Source organism: Mus caroli, unplaced genomic scaffold (genome assembly GCF_978045245.1).
Source record: "Mus caroli unplaced genomic scaffold, Mus_caroli_1 scaffold_18, whole genome shotgun sequence".
In the NCBI taxonomy this organism is placed as follows: Eukaryota; Metazoa; Chordata; class Mammalia; order Rodentia; family Muridae; genus Mus; species Mus caroli.
Window position 1 is genome coordinate 23,924,640 of NW_028227273.1, and position 20,994 is coordinate 23,945,633.

Sequence of the window (20,994 nt, forward strand, 5' to 3'; positions counted from 1 at the left end):
CTCCTGATGAAGGAATTGTCTCTGTTCCCGTGGTCATCTACTGATTTTCACACCGCTGTAGGGTGGGAAGAGAATATCTGTGACCCAGTGTGACCCTAACCTTGGTTCATTTAAAATGCCAAAGAGTTAACAAAGTACTAAGGATGTCAATTGCATCCAGTAACTGCTTTGTACTGCTGAAGGAAAAAAATGCCCAGCCACGCGTGTACTGTTGGAGCAAGATAATGACCCTGAGCTTGTGTGCTCCATGCTGCCCCGCTGCAGGAACGAGGTTTCGGTCTAGCATCAGGATGACAGGGAAGAGAAAGAAGCAGCTTCTCATGATAGCTTCCCACAGCCTCCCTGAGCCACAAACCTGCACAAGGCTGGTCTTTCATATCATTCCATATTGGAGTTTTTCAAAACGTAAGAAACTTAATTGATTCTACTGATGTTTGGGCTCCCATTGGAGTTCCAGCTCAGGACATAACAAAAGTACCTCTGGGTGTTCCTTTACGTTGTAGTAGGAATAGGAAAGTCTTACAAAGATGGATGGGGGACAACGCCCTCACAGAGGTCAGACTGATATTCAATCACTCTAGTTCTCCTGTTCTTCCCTGTTTCTCTGGGTTCAATTAGTTTCATTTGTGATACACTGTGTCTTATGGTGACGCACATACACACTGGTGTGCTTTTGGAGTGTCTGGTTGTCTCACACACACACACACACACACAATGATGTGCTCTTGTAGGATCTGGTAGCCATACACACACACACACACACACACTGGTGTGCTCTTGTAGGATCTGGTAGCCACACACACACACTGGTGTGTTCTTGGGGTGTCTGGTGATATCACACACACACACAATGATGTGCTCTTGTAGCTCTTGTAGCCACACACACACACACACACACTGGTGTGCTCGTGGGGTGTCTGGTGGTGACATACACAGACTCTGCTGTGTTCTTACTTGCTGATCTCAAGAGTGTGCATCCCGTATCGGCTTTCAATGATGTACTTTCCCGGGTTTGCATGGACATTTATAGGCACCTGGTTCTTATACCTGAAAGAGAAAGGAAACAAGATGAACAAATTAAAGAATAACTAACTGCATAATCTGTGTGTGTGTGTGTTTGTGAGTGTGTATGTGTGTGTGTGTTTGGGGGAGGAGAAAGACACATACACAGGAATTATTGTGTTTCACTTACAGGTGTATCTACATATCCTATAGATATACCTGTAAGTGAAATGCAATAATTCCATCTATTGAAAAAAGAAAAATGCAAATTACCCTAGCTTTACTAAATTCACCAGCACCACAATAAAACTTCTCAAAATGCTTTCTCCTCTTCGTTAAATTTTATATGAAAAAATGTGAACCAGTCACAATATGTATGCATCTCATGTAGTGAAAAGCTACAGCTATGAAATAGCAAATAGGATAGTGATTATTTATATAAAATAGGAAAACATTAAGCCACGAACCAAAGAGCAGGCACTGGGTGGACCTAGGCCTCCTACATATTTGTAGCAGATGTGCAGCTTGGTCTTCATGTGGGTCCCCTAACAAAGGCCTGTCTCTGACTCCATCACCTGCCTTTGTATCCCCTGGCTGGGCTGCCTTGTCTGGCCACAGTGGGAAAGGATGCGCTTAGTGCTGCTGCTGCAGCTAAGCCTGCCAGGGCCAGGGCGGGTCCCCATGTTCCCAACAGTCAGTGCTCTGGTGCCACATGAGGCTTATCTACTGGAACCTTTTATTTTTTATTTTTTGAAGAGAAGAGGAGGAGGAGAATCAGTGGCAACCCACGGGCAGGCTCCTCCTTCTCTAAAAGGGGAGGGGGCGAGGGGGGAAGAGGAGGAAGGAGGGCTGAAATTAGAATGCAAAGTGAATGAATGAATGAATGAATGAATGAATACATAAATAAATAAATAATAGGAAAACAGAATGGCTCATTGACATTGTTCAAAGTCAAGATGGTGATTTCCTGAGATGGGCACATGGCTTGAAAGAGGTGTCTTGGGTGCTATATATATATATATATATATATAGGCTCCATCTGGGTGCTGGTATGCACATGCGTATGTACAGTTCAAAATAAAGTTGCCTAGACTCTGCCTTTATATATAACATACATTTCTTTGTATAAATATTATATTCAACAACAACAGCAGTTGACTATAGTAAAATAGAATGAGGGCTTTGTGTTGGCTTTTGGTTGTTGGCTCTCTGTGGGAAGAAAGAATGATTCTCCTCTGCCTGGCACTCTCACATGTTACTCTTGAGAACAATGTCACTGTATAGAAAGGCCATTATACTCAAGGGAATTGAGTTTTGTCACAGTAAGAAAGACTTTTGCCACTGGAGACACTGTCATTTTGTCATGACAAGAGACTTCCAACTGTTCCAGTCCTGTTTGCAGCTTGCTGCCCTCACAGAAGGTAAGCCACGCAGAAGGGCTTCTCTGTGAGGCACTGACTTCCGTTTTGTAAGTGGTACCTGATCTCCTACAGTCCCTACGTTCTCAAAAGCCAGTGCCACATAAGGTTTATCTACTTAAAGCTTTTTTTAACTCTTACAAAAGGGGGTATGGTGGTGGTGGGGGGGGCACTGGAGAGATGGTTCAGAGGATCTTGTCTACTCAAGTAGACAAGAACAAGTCCTGAGTTCAATTCCCAGCAACCACATGGTGGCTCATAACCATCTATGATGAGATAATGGGATCTGGTGCCCCCTTCTGGCCTGCATGTGTACATGCAGGCAGAAAGCTGTATACATACATACACACACATACATACATACATACATACACCTTTGAGAGAGAGAACAGAGGAGGAGGTGGGAAGAGGGAGAGGAAGAGCAGGAGGAGGAGGAGAAGGAGGAAGAGGAAGAGAAGTATTAGCAAGGGGTCCCTTGCTTCCCTTTCAGATAAACTACCTCATGTGTGCAAGTAAAACTAATAAGATAACTAATAATAAAATTAATAAGCACAGATGGGAAAGAATTCCCTGCTCTGTGTACACAGCATCAGGAAACCCAGCCCTCACAACCACCAAGTGAGAGGACTGTCTTCAACCTCACTTCCCAACGAAGAAACTAGCTCAAGCTGGGCATGGTGGCGCATGCCTTTAATCCCAGCACTTGGGAGGCAGAGGCAGGCGGATTTCTGAGTTCGAGGCCAGCCTGGTCTACAAAGTGAGCTTCAGGATAGCCAGGGCTACACAGAGAAACCCTGTCTCAAAAAATCAAAAAAAAAAAAAAAAAAGAGTCAGAAACTAGCTCAATGGACAGATCAAGGAACTCAGCCTGGTCACCAAGGCAGGCACAGCAGAGCTGGGATTGGAACCAGGACTGCCTGGCTCCTGACTCATGAGTCACTTCCATGTTTTAGCTGTTCTCTCTGTGGGCTGTTTCTTTAGACTTTTGAAGTGGAGCTCCAGAAGGCTGGGAGGGGGGAAGAGGTGTAAAGGCAGAGAAAAATATTGACTTCAGTTAACTCTTTCGCCCTAACGTCTTCCTCCAAAGATTCATATTTTGGAAGTTTAGTCCCCAGTGTTGTAGCACTCTGAGGTAGTGAAATATTTACTGGGGAGGGTCTTGGATCATTTGGGGCCTTGTGTCTGATTAATTCTAAGATACTGAGCTGCTGTAAAAGAGCAAGCTTTCTCTGTTTTCTGTATCAGGGTGTTATTTTTCCCTCTGGCAGTGCTTGCTTACTGTGATCCCACTTGCCATAGTGTGGCACTGCCCAGCAGTACCTCGTAAGAGTTGGCATGCTGTTCAAAACTGTCAAATAAATCTACCTTTGTGTAGGTAGCCTTATGTATTTTGATGTAAAAATAGAAATCTAATGTAATTCCTAATATAAGTCACACAGTTCGTTTTTCTTCTTTTTACATGCGCATGTGCATGACGGATGTGCATGTCTCCGTGTGTTCATATGTATGTGTGTTCTGGTGCATGTTCATGTACAAATCTGAAGTTGAAATCAGCAATTTTCCTCAGTTGTGTTTCCATCCTTTTTCTTGGAGCAGGGCCTCTCCTCACAGCGGGCACTCAATGATATGGTTAGTCTAGAAACCAGCTTGCTCTAGGGGTGCCCTGTCTCAGCTTTCCAAGGCTGAAACTTCCCTTGGGCTACCATGGTGACCAGGCACTTACACCGGTTCTGGGGGATCAGAACCCTGGTCCTCTTGCTTCCATGGTACACACCATTTCCCAAGCCACTCCACATTTCTGTTGTTCTATGATTCTCATTTCCCATGTAGCTAAATTGCAACCTGGCTGTCAAGACTCGTGAGGTGCCAAGTCTTCAACACTCCTCTTTACAAGTCTTATAAATTATGAACTGTTTTCATCTCTCCCAATCTTGGTTACTCCCAAGTGCCTTAGGTAAAGGCACTCACCAACAAACCTGATGATGACTAGAATTTGATCCTAGGCCCTACATGTGAGAAGGAAAGAAACCAACTCCCTCAAGTTGTTCTCTGATTTTCCCCACACATGTCATGGCCTGTACATGCACACACATGCTTACACATGCATGCATGTACACACTAAAGGAATGTAATTTTAAAAGTTCTGGTTGGGTCTGCATCTCTCCTCCTAAGTTACTAGGCCTTTGGTGATGGGGAACTCTCTGCATGTGATATACGTTCCCTTCTGTTCCCACTCCCAAGGGAGTTATGGGTGTATTGCAAATGCTCAGCGTTGGTTAAATTGAACTGAACTGTTATATGATAAAATAGTTAAATTATAGCTTCCTCTTTTTCACTAAAGAAATCAAGTTCTGGGAAACACACACCTCGGGCTACAGGTGACTTTGAACGAGTGCACACGAAAAGAGTAAGTTTCCCTCAGCTCTGAAATGAAGACGATTGTTCTAGCTCAAGGGTCGCAGCTGGATGGCAGGCATGCTGCAGCTGGCAGGCATGCTGTAGGATTCTCTCCCTACTCAGAACACATGGCTGCCTCTCTGCTTCCTGAAAGCCTGGAAGTGGTTTCAGACAGTGGCCTCAATACAGAGCTCTCAGCCGTCAGGACGTGTGGTCAGAGACAGCTATCAGCAGCTCTTAATCTCAAAGGCTCCCATTTCTGTGAGCAAAGGGAGTAAGCGTTCTGATGAGATAGCTTTGGCTCAGCTGGGCATCTCCTGCCTCCTTGGGTTTTCTGGTGGTGGCTGTGGCTGTGGCTGTAGTGGCTGGGTGTTGGGTTTGGTTTCCACATGCTGAAGGGTTTTCAGTAGCTCTTCCCAGTGCAAGGGAATTGATGTGACACTAAACATTGTGTCATGTGCTGCCTGACCAAATGACTGAGCGACACTCAGTTTGGCTTCAAGTCAACAATGCTGTTCATATCTCTATAAAGTTTGCAATAAAGCACTATTTTTGCAGCTCCTACACGCTGGCACCACTTGGCTTAGCACCTTTACGCTTTTCCAACTAAATATTCACAGTTCTTCCCGTGTGACCTACCACCTGGCAAAGGAAACTGGTTTAAAATACACAAGGCTTGTCTATGGAATGCCAAAGGCCTTGAGAGAGGAACTCCTGGTTAAAGCCTGAAGGACTAAACCAGAGAGCGCTTTTGTTCTACTCTGCAGGGTTTGGGTCACTTGAGACCGTCTGCCTTTGGCATTAAGTCACAAGGGAAAGAAGGGGTTTGGCCTGCCCCCCACCCCCACACTTCACAGCTTGTTGTTTCTGGAAAGTGGAATTCCAAATTAGCCATTCAGCAGCCTGCTATGGAGAGTAATCTGCCCTCTGGGATTGCTTCCCAGAGGTGTAAATGCCTTTGTGTGTACAGCACTTCCCTAACCTTCTCAGGCAGTCTCTGAAGCCCTAACTAATGAGGGTCGAGTACTTCTGGAATAAGCTGGAATAAGGCTCTACTGTCCCGTGACTTGGTTTAATGTGTTATGCACATTTCATCCTTATATACAAAGGTCTGCCTTGCTGCAGAGCTCTAGTCGACGGGGAGGAGAAGGTAGGGAGAGCTCTTTGGTAGAGTGAAATTCAGTGAAACAAATATGCCCTGGGATCTTTTTCCTGTCATAATGTCACGCAAGTTGAGATGACCGTACACACATTAAGTCTCACAGTAAATGGGAATGCTGGTGGGAACCTAACTTAGGAAAGCAGCCATCATCCACTGTAAAAACCAAGTATCTGGAACTGCAGAGTCGGCTCAGTGGTTAGAGAGGAAATACAGTTAAATCTAGCTTAAAAAAAAAAAACCCAAAAAATAAAAATCCCATAACCAAACACTTTTCTCTTTTTACAAATAACAATTTTTTGAGACAGGGTCTCATGGTTCCCAGCCTGGCCTTGAACTCTTTATATAACTGAGGTTGACTTTGAACTTCCTATCCTCCGGTTTCCAATTCCTGAGGGGGGTGGGGGTTACAGGCACTTACCACCTTGCTTATGGGGATAGAACCCTCATGCTAGGTGGGCACTCTGCCAACCGAGAGGCCCTCCCATCCATACAGAGCATGCGTTTTCTCCATTCTCTAGGTCTCATCATTCCATGGGAAGCAAGATAGACATATAGTTGTCTACTCTGATCGCAAGAGGATGTGAGGCTGCTCAGCACACCATCGGGGGCAATCGCTCGCCTCGGGTTCTAACATAACCTTCCAGAATGAGTGCAAGTAAGACAACATAAATTCTGTCTCCCACCTTTAAACCAATAGGTGTTAGGCAGGTTATTGTATTAAATGGCCTATTAAACATTTCATTTTTCCCCACAATAGAAGTATCTCCTCCATGTTGACTATAGAAATCTCTCCCCCACGACATCTTGCTTTACCACACTGGTGTGTTGGTGTTCTCTGCAAACAACTTTTCTACTGGACAAGAACACCCAAGTAAGACACTTTCTACTTCCAGTGTGATCTGGGAATGCCACCACATTCTGTACCTGGCCTTGCTGAGTGCTGCATTTCTGCTGTGCAGCGTTCTCTGGGTAACCTCTAAGTTCCACTTAAATAGACATGGCCAGTAATATGAGACTGGCCAGGAGGACAGCTGCTTCTGAGTTCCACTTAAATAGACATGGCCAGTGACATGAGATTAGCCAGGAGAACAGCTGCTGCCTGCTCGCATTTGTTAGACCTCAGACTCTCATGGCCTACCAGCAGCCAGTGGAAACTTGGAGCCAAACTGTCTTTGGAGGAGGCTCTGAGGGAACCAGAGCCCTGGTGCACATGCTTCTTAGAGTCATGGCCCAGGACTTAGCTGCTATCCATGAGGCAGCACGCCTGTGCCAAGCACTCTCACAAATGCATTCCCTTAACCACCACCCCCTATCTAGGGCCCAAGATTTCTCTCATTTTTATATTTGGTGCCAGTGCCAGGAAGCTGCAGGCAGGCACCAAAGAATCCTGAATGTCAACAACATGATCACTAACCACTCTGGGTCTCAGCTGGTAATGAGTTCTCTGCTTTCTCTGTGAGGAAGAGGATGCCTGTGGAAAATCCACAGCTTGCACCCATATTGTGACAGAGATTAGAGTTCTAGCAGATGCTTTTTAGAAAAGGCACCGTGTCCAAGAAGAGACACAAACCCCATGAAGAACCTGTTCCCTGAGGTGGGTTTACCATCCTCTCTGGGAGAACCTTAAAACCACTTCGGTCTAGTGTTTCTTTTGGTAACGTGGCCCCCAAATGGTAGAACTTCTTGCTCCCCACCCCTGGGTTTGGCCCTGTTATCACCAAAAGCCAGCTGTCAGTGTGTGGACACTGATTCTCAACATTCCTATTTGCCCAGAGACAAGTCTTGCTCTCGGGATCATGGACAGGGCTCTCCCACCAAGCCTTCCTGCAGCCCACTCGGAAACAGAACCATTTCTTAGTTGCTTCCCATTCTTCGGTTCCGAATGGCATTTCCCCCCCCCCCCCCCCCGAGTATGAAAGAGGAGACTTCCCCTGGAGCATCCTGCTTTTCCCTCCTGGAAGAACTGGTGTCAAGATCAAGTCTCAGTGAATGGTGCCCTCTGTCAAGTGAAGGGAAGGATTCTTTTAAAGGTTGGATAGTATGGCTTTACAGTCATAAGGGAGGGCGAAACAAAAGCAGTGAAGTTTTAATTTACTTTTATATTTCAAAATTTGTAACGGAATTTTTTAAAATCTATTTTTGTTGGAATATTAGAAACATTTTGTGGCATTTCTCGTCTTTGTTTGTTATACAATTATTTGCCAACATAATTCATAGTTGTGTTTGTCATTTGGCTCTTGTTGCTTTTGTCTTTGATTTTGAGGCAAGAGAAAAGAGATGGATACTATCTGAGTTTTAGCTTTTTGGATACAAATACATACTCATGTGTGCATGCGTGTGTGTCTGTGTATTATATACAAGTGTGTACAAATGTGTGTGTGTATTATACATAAGTGTGTACAAATGTGTTTGTATATTATACATAAGTATGTACAAATGTGTGTGTGTGAGTGCGTGCGTACATGTGAAGGTCACATCAACATCAAGTGTCTTCTTCAATTACGATCCGCCACACTTTTGAGATAAGGTCTTTCACAGAACCTGGAGCTTCATGGTTTGTCTAAACGAGGATCGGGGCTCTTCCCATCGCCACCTATTTGGCTCTGGGATTACAGGAGCACCCAGCTTCCTAAGTGGGTGCAGGCTGTCGTGTTAGCGCGGCAAACACTTAGCCAACTCTCCTAGTATTGTGATTATAAAGTATTAAGATGTAGAATCTGTGTGCAAGGACCATTTATTTGTCCTTCCCATGGGTAAAACTGTCTCGACGATTTAACTCTTTTGAAAGCATATGCAAACATATACAAGCATATACAACAGCTGACTCTGGCGCATTGCTAACCCAGCATGCTTCCTCTAAATGTGAACGTAAGTTGGCAATCAAGTCTACTAGCTTCCACAAAGAAAACATACCACGTGAGACGAGGTTCTGGCCACCCTGCTACGGAGCAGTGCAACTTCACATTCTCCTTCTCCCAAACTGTGTGAGAACGAGGTTTAATGATAAACTCAGGAGCATGAAGGAGATGGTCTTCATTTAGCTTGCCGTGATATGTTTGGGTCTCTTCTAACTGAAAAAGCAAGCAAGGAAACAAGCAAACGTTTTTAAAATGCTACCAAGTGAAAGTTCCTTCTAGTGCTAATGTAACACGGAGAAAGCCAAAATTTTACTTTTGCTTTGTTTTTTGTTTTTGAGATAGATTCTTATATAGTCTAGGCTGGCCTCAAACTCACTTTATAGTCAAGAATGACTTAAATTTCTGATCTTTATGATTTTACATCTTAAGTTCAAGAATTACAGTCACCCGTTATCATGTCCGAGTTCATGGCTTGGTGGGAATTCAACCTGTGGCTTTAGGCGTTATGCAAGCAGTATCAATTTACTACACTCTCAGAGCTAATTTTTATATTTTGATACTTATTTTTACAGTCGGGTAAAACAATTTTTGATTTTAAAAATGGGTTTGGTTATTTAAAACCCTAAGATTGAGCAATGTCCCTAGGGTGGATTTCTAGAGTGGCTTCGGAAACATACTTAAATCTTTCAGATCTGAAATGCCATGAAGTTTGGGGTTCCAAAGCTTGCTTTTGTTTGACCTACGTCCAACGTCTTTTCTCCTTGTTTCTGTTAGCTTTGTTTCCCAGTACCACATAGTTCTGCCCTTGAGACAAACTTGTCCATTTATACACATGTGCTCACACACAGCCCATGAAACACATTTCCCCTCGTCTAAATAGCCTGAAATTAGCTCCTTACTGTTTTCTTCAGTGACAGCTCTTCCGCCTTTTCTCGAATTGCAATGTTCCTCGACTTCTTTTCAAACGTTTCCTCTCGTTGAAGGGTGGATGTGGTCTGTTTGGAGGTTGTGGACTGTTTGGAAGCTGTCGACTGTTTGGAGGCTGTGGTCTGTTTGGAGGCCGCAATAGCTTCCTCACTCGCAAGGAGAGTCTTCTGAGCGATATAAGCAGCGGCCTCTTTAATTCTTTCTTCTTCCGAGTCTCTGATCCCACCGATGTGCACTTGCCTGAAACAGTGGAGCTGAATGTAGAAATGGTGTGACAACGACAAGATTACCCAGCTTCACTGAGCCCAGGCAGGGGCTCCCATGCCCAGAGATAACCCTGGAATGATGGCGCAGCAGTTAAGAGCATGCGCAGAGGGCCCTGGTTCAGTTCCCAGCTTCCAGGTGTCGACTCACACCCTTCTGTAGCTCCAGTTCCCTAGGGGGCCACTGCCCTCTCCTGGCCTCCATGAGCAAGGCATGAAGGTGATGCACTTACATACAAGCAAGCAAAAGATTCATACACATAAAACAACACAAAAAAATATTTATAACATCCTAGTAAATCAGAGTTCTTTATTATAGAAGAACGTGTCTTCCTTTAACATTAAGAATGACAAGAGTGGGCTGGAGAGATGGCTCAGAGGTTAGGAACACTGACTGCTCTTCCAGAGGTCCTGAGTTCAATTCCCATCAACCACATAGTGGCTCACAACCATCTGTAATGTGATCCAATGCCCTCTTCTGGTGTGTTTGAAGACAGCTATAGTGTACTCATTTACATAAAATAAATAATTCTTTTTTAAAAATGACAAGAGTAAGATTCCTATCCTGGCTCTGGTACCTTTCAGATGATACTTCGTTCCATCCAAACAAAAGCCCACAAGGGAAACACCATCACTGTTACTTCACATACATGGTAGCAAGACTTAAAGAAGCTAAGTGAATTGCCTGAGGAGTGTCGCTGGTCAACTCAGTGTATTTATAATAAAAGATGAAGTTATACATTTTTTTCCCAGAAAAGATGACCGCGTCCAATGAAATAGAGACAAGATGTCTGAAGTCTGAAATCTAACTGTGTGCACTAGGCTGCAGTGCACAGCCCAGGGGCCTTGTATGTAAACATGTCCTAATCCACACAAGACTCTGGTGCATAGTAGGTCTCTCTGGGACATTGTATAGTTTGGGATTTTAACATACATAACTTTAAAATTTATTATCAGTGTATACTCATTCTGCAAAGTAATTTGGTTTTGACATTGTATTCATACACTATACATTGTATGCATTTTGATCATATTCGTCCCTCTAGCTCCTTTTCTTACTCTCCTCCCTTCGCCCTTCTTTATACTTTATAGCTTTGAATCTCTTTTACTTTATATGAATTAGTTTTAAATAGTATTTAATCACTCATACCTAAGGCTCTACTTCCCATGTCAACTGGCCAGATAAACAACGTTACGTCCTAACCACTCTCTGTTGTCATGTATCCTATGTATATGTACATGTATGTCCTAACTGCTCTCTGCTGTCGTGTATCCTATGTATATGTATGTCCTAACTTCTCTCTGCTGTCATGTATCCTATGTATATGTATGTCCTAACTGCTCTCTGCTGTCGTGTAGCCTATGACAAAAGCATCTGAGAATGCAATGCCTTGATTTCACTTAGCCCATCTTCCTCAGTGTGGGCTCTAGTATATAGTGAGTCCTCAATAAAGGTTGGCTATTATTGCCTCCTCGCTTATCAGAACTACATGCAGGAAGAGAAAGTGCACACACCGTCCAGAGTAGATAGGCACTAGGTAGTTGCCTGGCAAGCTTCCAGTCTCCTCTCCAGACAGAAGGCTCCGCTTGGCTCTCTTTGTTTGGGGGCTCAACTTGGATGAATAATCTTCTAATAGACTGGAATCTGTAAGTCTGAAATAAGATATCTAACATTAGATAGAATACAAACTGCATTTAAGATATCCCAAGGGTTGACAAAGCAGGGGGTAAGAGTCACAACCTAGGGGACTTCCCCAGAACATTGGGTCTCTGACATTATTATCTTTTCCAGTTAGAAGTAAATGAAAGTTGGAAGGATTACAGCTATGTAAACGGACTCTAGACAGACACTCAGGAAGATCGGCAATAGAGATTTCATGGCTTTTTCCCTCAAAATCTCAAGGGAAAAGAGATGCTGATATTTTCAAATAGCCTTTTGGGTTAAGATAGTGTTTGAAATTTAGGCAGTCTGCGGTAATATGATGTGCTGGGGGGAGGGGGGTTGAGGGGGCAGGGGGTAATACTCAGAGGGACATTCCCTCTTTTCAAAGAAGGTGGAGGGAGCAGTGGGGAAGGATCTGTATGAGGGGGTACTGGGAGAAGAAGGGCGATTGATATTGGAATACAAAGTGAATAAATAAATAATTTTTAAAAACTATACACATATATGTACATATATGTGAAATATAAAGGGTCCATGATATTTTTTCAAATATCATAAACATAAGTATTTTTTTAAAAAGACATTTAGGCAGTCTATATAAATGTGTTTCTTTTTGCATTGTTAGGGATCAAACCCAGGGCCTTGAGCATATAGGCAAGCATAAGAATGGCTTTGATGCATTCTATACTCAAGTCCTCTTAGAATATAATGGGAAATGGACAATTCCCCACACGGGGTCTGAGCTAACTGATCCAGACCCCCATGCTCTCACTGTGAGAGCTTCGCAGACTTACTTCAGGCAGATCCCAGCAGGTGAGGGGAGCCTGACTTCATCAGCTAAGTCTCATTACGTGACACTTGGTGTTGAGTGATAAAGTTTGATGATAAACCTGGGGTCAGTTCTATTGGATTGTGCACACGGAGGCAAATGTATGTAAGGAGGAAGTTCATGCTTGAATAAATGAAAAACTTCACTAGGGAAATGGGAAACAACAGAAACCAAATAGAAAATATGGCCTTAGCTTACTCAGTTGTTGAATTAAATAAAAATGTGTTTATATATGTATAAACATACAGACAATTTGATGAACTCAAGTACACAGATCCCAGAGACAATGTGTAAATTAAAGACTGAACACCCCCTGTTGACTACGGGGATGAAGGATGTCAATGACAGGGGGTTGTGTGGGGATGCTCGACACGTGGTTTTCTCCTGTGGACTTCAACTCTAAAAGAAAATAAAAATTTTAAAGCTCCTGGTCTGGAGAATTCTTGAATGGAAGGAGAAGCCTGTGAGTGTTTACCTCTCAGGAAATATCCAGCTGCCCAGTAAAAATTATTCAAGCTTAGGCCATTGCCTAATGTTTAGAAAATGTTTGAAGACGCTGAAGAGAAGGCTGAGCCATTAAGAGCACCTACTGCAAGCCAGGTGGTGGTGGCGGCCTTTAATCTCAGCACTCAGAAGGCAGAGGCAGGAGAATCTCTGAGTTTGAGACCAGTCTGTTCTACAGAGGTAGTACAAGGACAGCCAGGGCTACTCAGAGAAACCCTATCTTGAAAAATGAAAGGGGAGGGTAACGAGGGAGGGAGAGAATGACCAGGCACTTACTGCTCTATGGTGGCTCACTACCATTTGCCCCTCTAGTTCAGGAGATCTAATGCCCTCTGGCCTTTGAGAGCACTTGTGTACAAATGGTTCACTTAGACTTATGGAGGCACTCACACACACACACACACACACATACACACACACACACACACACACACACACTCACGCACACGCACACACGCACTCGAGTGCACAAAGAATAAATAATTGTTTTTAACATTTATAAAAGCAAAAAGGATTACCTATATCAAACGCAGGAACACAGGCCAAACATGCACACAGTATAAAATGGATAACACAGAAAGCATATAGCACCATACAAAACTATAAGGATCAAGGATTCACACAGTGCCCAGGGGCCCAGTTTCTGAGCTGACCCTAAGCACAAACCCATGAATGAGTATGTGTGCGCAGGGTGGGCGACTGTCATTGACCCCCTAGTGAGATCACGTGGAAGTGTCACACACACAGGTGGTCCTCCCCGACTCTGCGACTCAGGGTGATAGCTAGGCTTATTTCTAAGGGAACGGTTTTTAAAGCTAAAGGTTAGAGCCTTGAAGTAGAGCTTGTGGATTGCTTACCAATTGAAAGCCAGAGTGAAATCTGTCCCTGGCTGACTGTTCCAGCAAAAGGAACGCATTTTATTCCCCAGGTCACACAGTACAGCCTGTGCTTATACAGGCCTAAGTTTAACGTGGGATCTGCTTCTGCCTCTTAGTCGCCAGACAAAACAAACCATGATAAAACAAACCATGATAAAACAAACCATGATATCAAGGATACTGCGGATTTCCTTGAGAACAGTAGAATTTTCTCATTACACTTCTATTTTTACTCTATTTTTCATTATTGTTTCTATGAACAAATTTTTGCAAACTCATTTTTCAATGTTTGATTGCAATAGAAGTTAGGATGCCCCATTATTTTTGTTTGTTCCTTTTTCCTGGAAGACAAATATGAACCGAACTTATTATACAGGACATACCCCAAATAAGATGATCCTATTCTCACAGGTGAATCATAGTAGCTAAGTTTTAGTAGTTATATTAGATGCTAAAGATATGTGCCAATAGCATTAGCTCCCATTTAATATTTTATCTGGAATTATACAATATAATGTAGAAAATGCAAGATTGCTACATTTTTATCCTTTCTAAATCTTATTCAACTCATTGTTTCTTTCTTTGAAAATCTGAGACAAGGTCTCACTATGTATCCCTGGCTGTCCTGGAACACACCTTGTAAACCAGGCTAGCCCAGAACTCAGAGATCCACCTGCCTTTGCATTCTGAGTACTGTAATAAAGGTGTGTGCTATGACAACTAGCTAAGATATTATTTCTTACAAAGTGTGTGAAATAGATACTAAATAACCATTTGAATAGATAACATAATGTCAAGTTATCTACTAATTGATTGACTGAGATAGGGTCCTGATAGATAGCTCAGGTTGGCCCAATATCATGGTGGTCCTCCTATTTCTTCCTCCCAAATATTTGAGATTACAGGTGCATGCAACTATGTTCAGCTTCCAAATTATCTACTGAAACCAGAAAACAAAACTAAATTAGGAGCCAGGCAGTGGTGGTGCACGCCTTTAATCCCAGCACTTGGCAGGCAAAAGCAGGTGGATTTCTGAGGCCAGCCTGGTCTACAGTGTGAGTTCCAGGATAGCCAGGAACCCTGTCTCGAAAACAAAAAACAAAACAAAACAAAAACAAACTAAATTAGGAACACGTTTTTGAAGAACCATGTAATAATCAGTGCAATTATTTGAAAAGAATCGCAGTCTATTTCGACGTGATCCATGAAACCAAAGTCTAACATTTTATCCACCAAATCTTAAGCTGGAAAGTGACTCTGGAAGAGTAAAGTGTATAGACTTTAAACTTCTTTGATTCTAAAAACCTAGATGTGGGTTTATTAATTTCTTGGGACTTTAGTAATATCTAATTTTTGGTAAGGACCCTTGTCTCTCAGTTTCTGAGTAGATAGGAAAGCTGACACATATAAAGCTGGGTAGGTAATTTATTAAATCTATTAAAGTTGTGTTGATTATTCTTTAATACTGACTCAGATCATGCAGTTTTCTGGGTTCCTGAAAGTTAATTAATCAAATAAATCACACTGAGTGTGTTCCCGAGCATCTCTGTGGCTATGTCTAGGTTTATCTTTTTGCATATGGATATTACTATGTCATATGCTCTGTTAATAAGTCTACATTTAGGCCGGGCAGTAGTGGTGCACACCTTTAATCCCAGCGCTTGGGAGGCAGAGACAGGTGAATTAGATAAGATAATCATTAAACTTAATATAAATTAAGATGTAGTCACTTAAAATTATGTTTAATTATCCCATGACTTGTGAAAATTGCCCTGGTTTCCTGAAATAGATGGGTATGGGAATGCTAAATGATCTTGTACTTTTTGAAAAAAAAAAAAATCCTCTGTCAAGACAAACAGTGAGGTGTGGGCTACCTCTGCTGGCTTTGCTTGGGACTCAGGGCCGTTCATCCTTACATGCTCAAGACTGTACTGCACTGCCAGCTTCTCTGTCTTACCCACTGAAGAGCGATCTCAACAACTTCCGGATCCTCAGCACTGATTCTCTACCTGACGTTCAGTCAAGGCCTCCTGACTGATGTGAAATCAAATTGCTACTCCCATGATCAGCCCCTGACTGTGAGTTTTAATAGCTGAAAAGCTCTTTTAAGAGAGCAATGCGCAGGCACCTAGGAGATGGTTCAGTTGATAAAGTACTTGCCATGCCAGCGTGAGGCCCTGCATTCAATCTCCCAAACCCATGTTAAAAAGTTAAGTGCAACAATGTAGATTTCTAATCCCAGTCCTTGAGGGGAAGAGACAGGACCCTAAAGCTCACAGGCCAGTCAACAGAAACTACTTGATAAGCTTCAAGCCAAGGCGATAGTCTGTCTCAAAAGAAGGTAGATAGCACCTGAGAGGAACACTAGAAACAGACATTTGCCTCCAACTCACACACACATATGTGCACTTGTGCTACCCCTGACACACTATACATACACATACACATATGCATACACATCCATGCACACACACTTACACATATGCACACACTCACACAATACACATACATATTCTCTATCTCTCTCTCTCTCTCTCTCTCTCTCTCACACACACACACACACACACACACACACACACACACACACACACGACCAGTGCAGAGACAGGATTCCCAGTACTGGGGTTAGTTGTTCATCCTCCCCTCTGTTTAAAAGGCAACGATATAAAGCACAACAGATCATCAAGACTCAGCTCTAAAGCAAGTCTAAGGACTATATTACATGGAGAAGTGGTACTTCGTAAAGATAAATAAATGGTGGCAAGAGCACTGACTGCTCTTCCAGTCTTGAGTTCAATCCCCAGCCACCACATGGTGGCTCACAATCATCTATAATGGGATACGATGCCCTCTTCTGGTGTGTCTGAAGACAGTGGCAGTGTACTCACATACATAAAATCTTTAAAAAAAAATTTCTTTTAGAAACTTGTATACAATTACATATTGTGTTGTATGGAGGTTAGAATATAACTTGTGGGAAGGCCGAAGCAGGAGGATCACAGGTTTAAGGCCTGCCTAGGCCAGTTAGTGACCCCTACCTCAAAACAAAAGGTAAAATTAAAGATAGCTAGAGGATATAGCTTGGAGGAAAAGCTTCCCTAAAACAAAAAGACTCTGTTCAGCTATGTAACACCTAAACACACACATGCTATCATAAGCTGATTAAAATAAGCATAAAAGAAAGGGTGGCATAATAAAGTTAGAGAAGAAGCAATGAAATAGGAAATAGAAAAGAAATATATATCATATATATTTTGTACATATTATATATTTATATAAATATTATATATAATGGATCATGTCAATGAAGACTGCTCCCAAAGGAAACTCTGAAAAAATTTTAGTAGTTTAATCAGGAAAAGAAAAAAAAAAAGCAATTAAAACCAAGAATGAAAGCAGAAACATCCTAACCAGCCCTAAAAAGCTAAGGAGAATCACAGGAACGTATACAGATGCATCTGGTCTGTGTTCACACACTAGACAACTGAGATGCAGTGGAACAATTCCTATAAAGACCAAAATGACTGAAACCATCTCACAAAGAAATGTAAAACTCTGAGTGATCAAAGTCAAGAAATTGAATTAATAATCTAAGATATGCTCACAAGAAAATGCAGACACCTGAGTGGTATTTACTGATAAATTATATCAAACATGTAAAGAAGAGACGATAGGGCTGAAAAGATGGCTCGACTCTTCTGAAGGTCCTGAGTTCAAATCCCAGCAACCAGGTCACAACCATCTGTAACAAGATCTGATGCCCTCTTCTGGAGTGTCTGAAGACAGCTACAGTGTACTTACATAAATAAATAAATAAATAAATAAATAAATAAATAAATAAGTGATAATAATTATTTTCATATTTTTAAGAATATTTTTAAATAACACTGTGCAATTCATCCTGTAAAGTCTGTGTTTTCTGATCAAGACACCCAGACAGGGCTACAGCCCAGTGTTATTTTTGTATAGAAGTATAAACAAGCTCACAAGGCATTAAAAAACGTTATCTTGGGCTAGAAAGAGAGCACAGTGGTTAAGGGCACAGGCTACTCTGGTAGAGGACCCAGGTTCAATTCCCAGCCCTAACATGTTGGCTCACAACCCTCTGTAACTCCAGTTCTAGGGTATCCAACATGTTGGCTCACAACCCTCTGTAACTCCAGTTCTAGGGTGTCCAACATGGTGGCCCACAACCCTCTGTAACTCCAGTTCTAGGGTGTCCAACATGGTGGCTCACAACCCTCTGTAACTCCAGTTCTAGGGTGTCCAACATGGTGGCTCACAACCCTCTGTAACTCCAGTTCTAGGGTATCCAACATGGTGGCCCACAACCCTCTGTAACTCCAGTTCTAGGGTATCCAACATGTTGGCTCACAACCCTCTGTAACTCCAGTTCTTGGGTGTCCAACATGGTGGCTCACCACCCTAACTTCAGTTCTAGGGTGTCCAACATGTTCTTCTGGCTTCCCTGGGTACCAGACATGCACAGGGAACACATTAAAAAGAAGCAGTCTCTCACACACATAACCATAAATAAAAACAAAAAAAATAAAAACCCTGAGTCTAATAGGTGCCAGGCAAGGTGGCATATACCTGTGATCACAGTGCTCAAGAGGCAGAGGCAGAGTTCTATGACTTGGAAGCCTGGTCTAGTGAGCTTCAGGTCAGCCAAGGCAAAGTAATACCCTGTGTCCAAAAACAAACAAACAAACAAACAAACAAACAAAAGAGATGTTTGCTCCAACCCCAGTCATTAAAAATAAGTATAATAGGATATAAAACCAGATGGAGGTAATTCCCTGTCTGTCCAAGTTGATTTACTTCAATAGAATAAAAATAAAACTCACATTATCATCTAAAATAGGTGTAAAAAAGATTTGACACAATCTCTTATCAGGGGCTGGAGAGATGGTTCAATGGTTCAGAACATGTTTATTCATGCAGGGGACCAAGGTTCAGTTTCCTGAACCTGCATGGCAGTTAACAAATGTCTTTTAGCTCCCTTCCCAGAGAATCCTTTGTCCTCCTCAGGCTCCCACATTCATGTAGCACACATATATAGACTTAAGCACACAGAACAGAAAAGGGAGAATATTTTAAAATATCTCTCAACAAAATAGGACAAGAAAGGAACTTTCTCAACCTATGAAGTCTAAGACTCTATGTGAAGACTCTATAGTTGACATCATACCCAACACCTCACTCTTTCTACTTTTCCTTGGTCTCCAGCAGTATGCACCTGTAATTACCAAGCATCTAGTCTCACTGGTCCTCTAATGGTGCTTTTTGTTTGATGTTTGTTTTGAGTTTTGTTTGAGACAGGGCTTCTCTGAATAGTCCTGGTTCTCCTGGAACTCACTCTGTGGACGAGGCTGGCCTCTAACTCGGATGTCCACCTGCTTTTGCCTCCTGAGTGCTGGGGTCAAAGATGTGCGCCACCACACCCAGCATGATCCATTTTATGCCAGCAATGGGCAGACACTTAACAACAGAATAAAGATGCCTTGTGTGTCTAAGGCTGCCTCTTTTACCCTGAATTGTTCTGTCCTTGTATAAGGCACATTGACACATTCCACTCACAGTGTAGATGGTGCTGTAGTTGACTAGATGTGACATCAAATTTAGTTCCCAGAGAGTGCTGGGAAAGGCCAAGCCTGCTGAAACAGCTCCTCAGGCTTTCCCACTGTCTGGTCAGCAGGATGATGCTGACAGGCCTAACATTTCACCCCAGGCACAGGAACTGAACTCAGGTCAACAGGTTTGGCAAAAGCACCTTTACTCAAAGAGCCATATTGCCAGCCCTCTTCCGGTATTTAAGTATCAACATAATGATATCATATTTCTTCCTATATAGTTGAGGATCAGAGGAAAAATAGAACAAAAGTAGAACAGCCAGTGTTACAGAACATGGGCTGGAATGTGGCTCAGAGGTAAAGCCTGCTCTAAGCTTGGGGATCCCAACACCCATGGAAAAGCTCAATGTGATAACGTACACCTGTAACTTCAACACTGGGAGACGGACATGAGAGGATCCCAGGGTCTTGCAACCCAGCTAATTCAGCTGAATTCTAAAGATCCTGGGTCAGTGAGATTGCCTGACTCAAAAATGTGGAGTGTGATGGAGAAGGGCACCTGACATTGACCTCCGTACATGCATGCACACATATGTGCACACACAGAACCCTCGCATTCCTCATTGATGACACATACTGTTGATACCACTGTTATATAAAACATCAAATGCCATTCTGACAAGATTTGTGCCATTTGGGGGAGAGGGGAGTCTTTTCTCCTCAATGTAACCATGAATTAAAAGCATTTAATGTGTTTTTATAACATAGCAACCACTCAGCAGGACAACCACACTGACTCCAAATAAGATTCACTAAGGTCAGCCAAGCCCTGAGCATATCTAAACCTCCATACTTGCCACATTAGCATAGGACATCTAACCACAAAGTAGAGGCTAAAAATAGAGCTAGCCTAGTGCTTACATCCACTGCAGAGAGATGCTTCTCCAATACAAAGGGTCTTCATTAGCAACATGGTTCACAATCCAGAGATATTTCACTTAGCAGGAAGAATCTTTCCATTTAGAATAAACTTAAAGCAACCTAGAGAAATGACAGAGCTATTGAGCCTGCATCTCTATTCCTAGTTCTCATGAAGAGAGACTGGGCTGCCTCTAGGTTAGGTCAGCGTTCTTTCTTACACTGATAGATATGAAGAAAAAGACAGCATTGGCATTTTTTTCTCCCAATATGCACTGTTTCTAGCTCATCCTGCTCCCACCAAGAATCCTGAACTCAATCATGTTTGAATACAGCGCGCTGTTGATGAACACCAACCTACATACACAGTGGAACAAGGCGTGGGATAGAATGTGGGGAAGCGCTCATGGTTTTTCCTTTATAAAGTTTGTCTAAGGTTACCTAGCAAGATCCCCAATCTCTCCAAAAAGCCAGACCCATTACTAGTCCTAGAGATGACTTATCAGATTATAGGTAAATAGGGATAGTGTGCAGAGTTTAAATAAAGCATGTCAGATTAAAGTGGTTTGAACATAAACGTTTACCATGGAGCTAAAGAAATA

General features: G+C 42.6%; 1 protein-coding gene across 4 annotated transcripts in view; it reads right to left on the minus strand.

Annotated features, from left to right (window-relative positions):
• The window catches only part of Myom1 (myomesin 1), a 112,154-nt gene that overhangs the window by 84,036 nt on the left and 7,124 nt on the right, over positions 1 to 20,994 (minus strand). For all 4 annotated transcript variants that reach the window (XM_021186201.3, XM_029471248.2, XM_029471249.2 and 1 more), the window contains exons 3-6: positions 11,543 to 11,680; positions 9,737 to 10,004; positions 8,893 to 9,050; positions 955 to 1,047 (exon numbers count right to left, since the gene is read on the minus strand). In XM_021186201.3, coding sequence (XP_021041860.1) covers positions 955 to 1,047; positions 8,893 to 9,050; positions 9,737 to 10,004; positions 11,543 to 11,680 — 657 coding nt within the window. The remainder of the gene's footprint in view (positions 1 to 954; positions 1,048 to 8,892; positions 9,051 to 9,736; positions 10,005 to 11,542; positions 11,681 to 20,994) is intronic.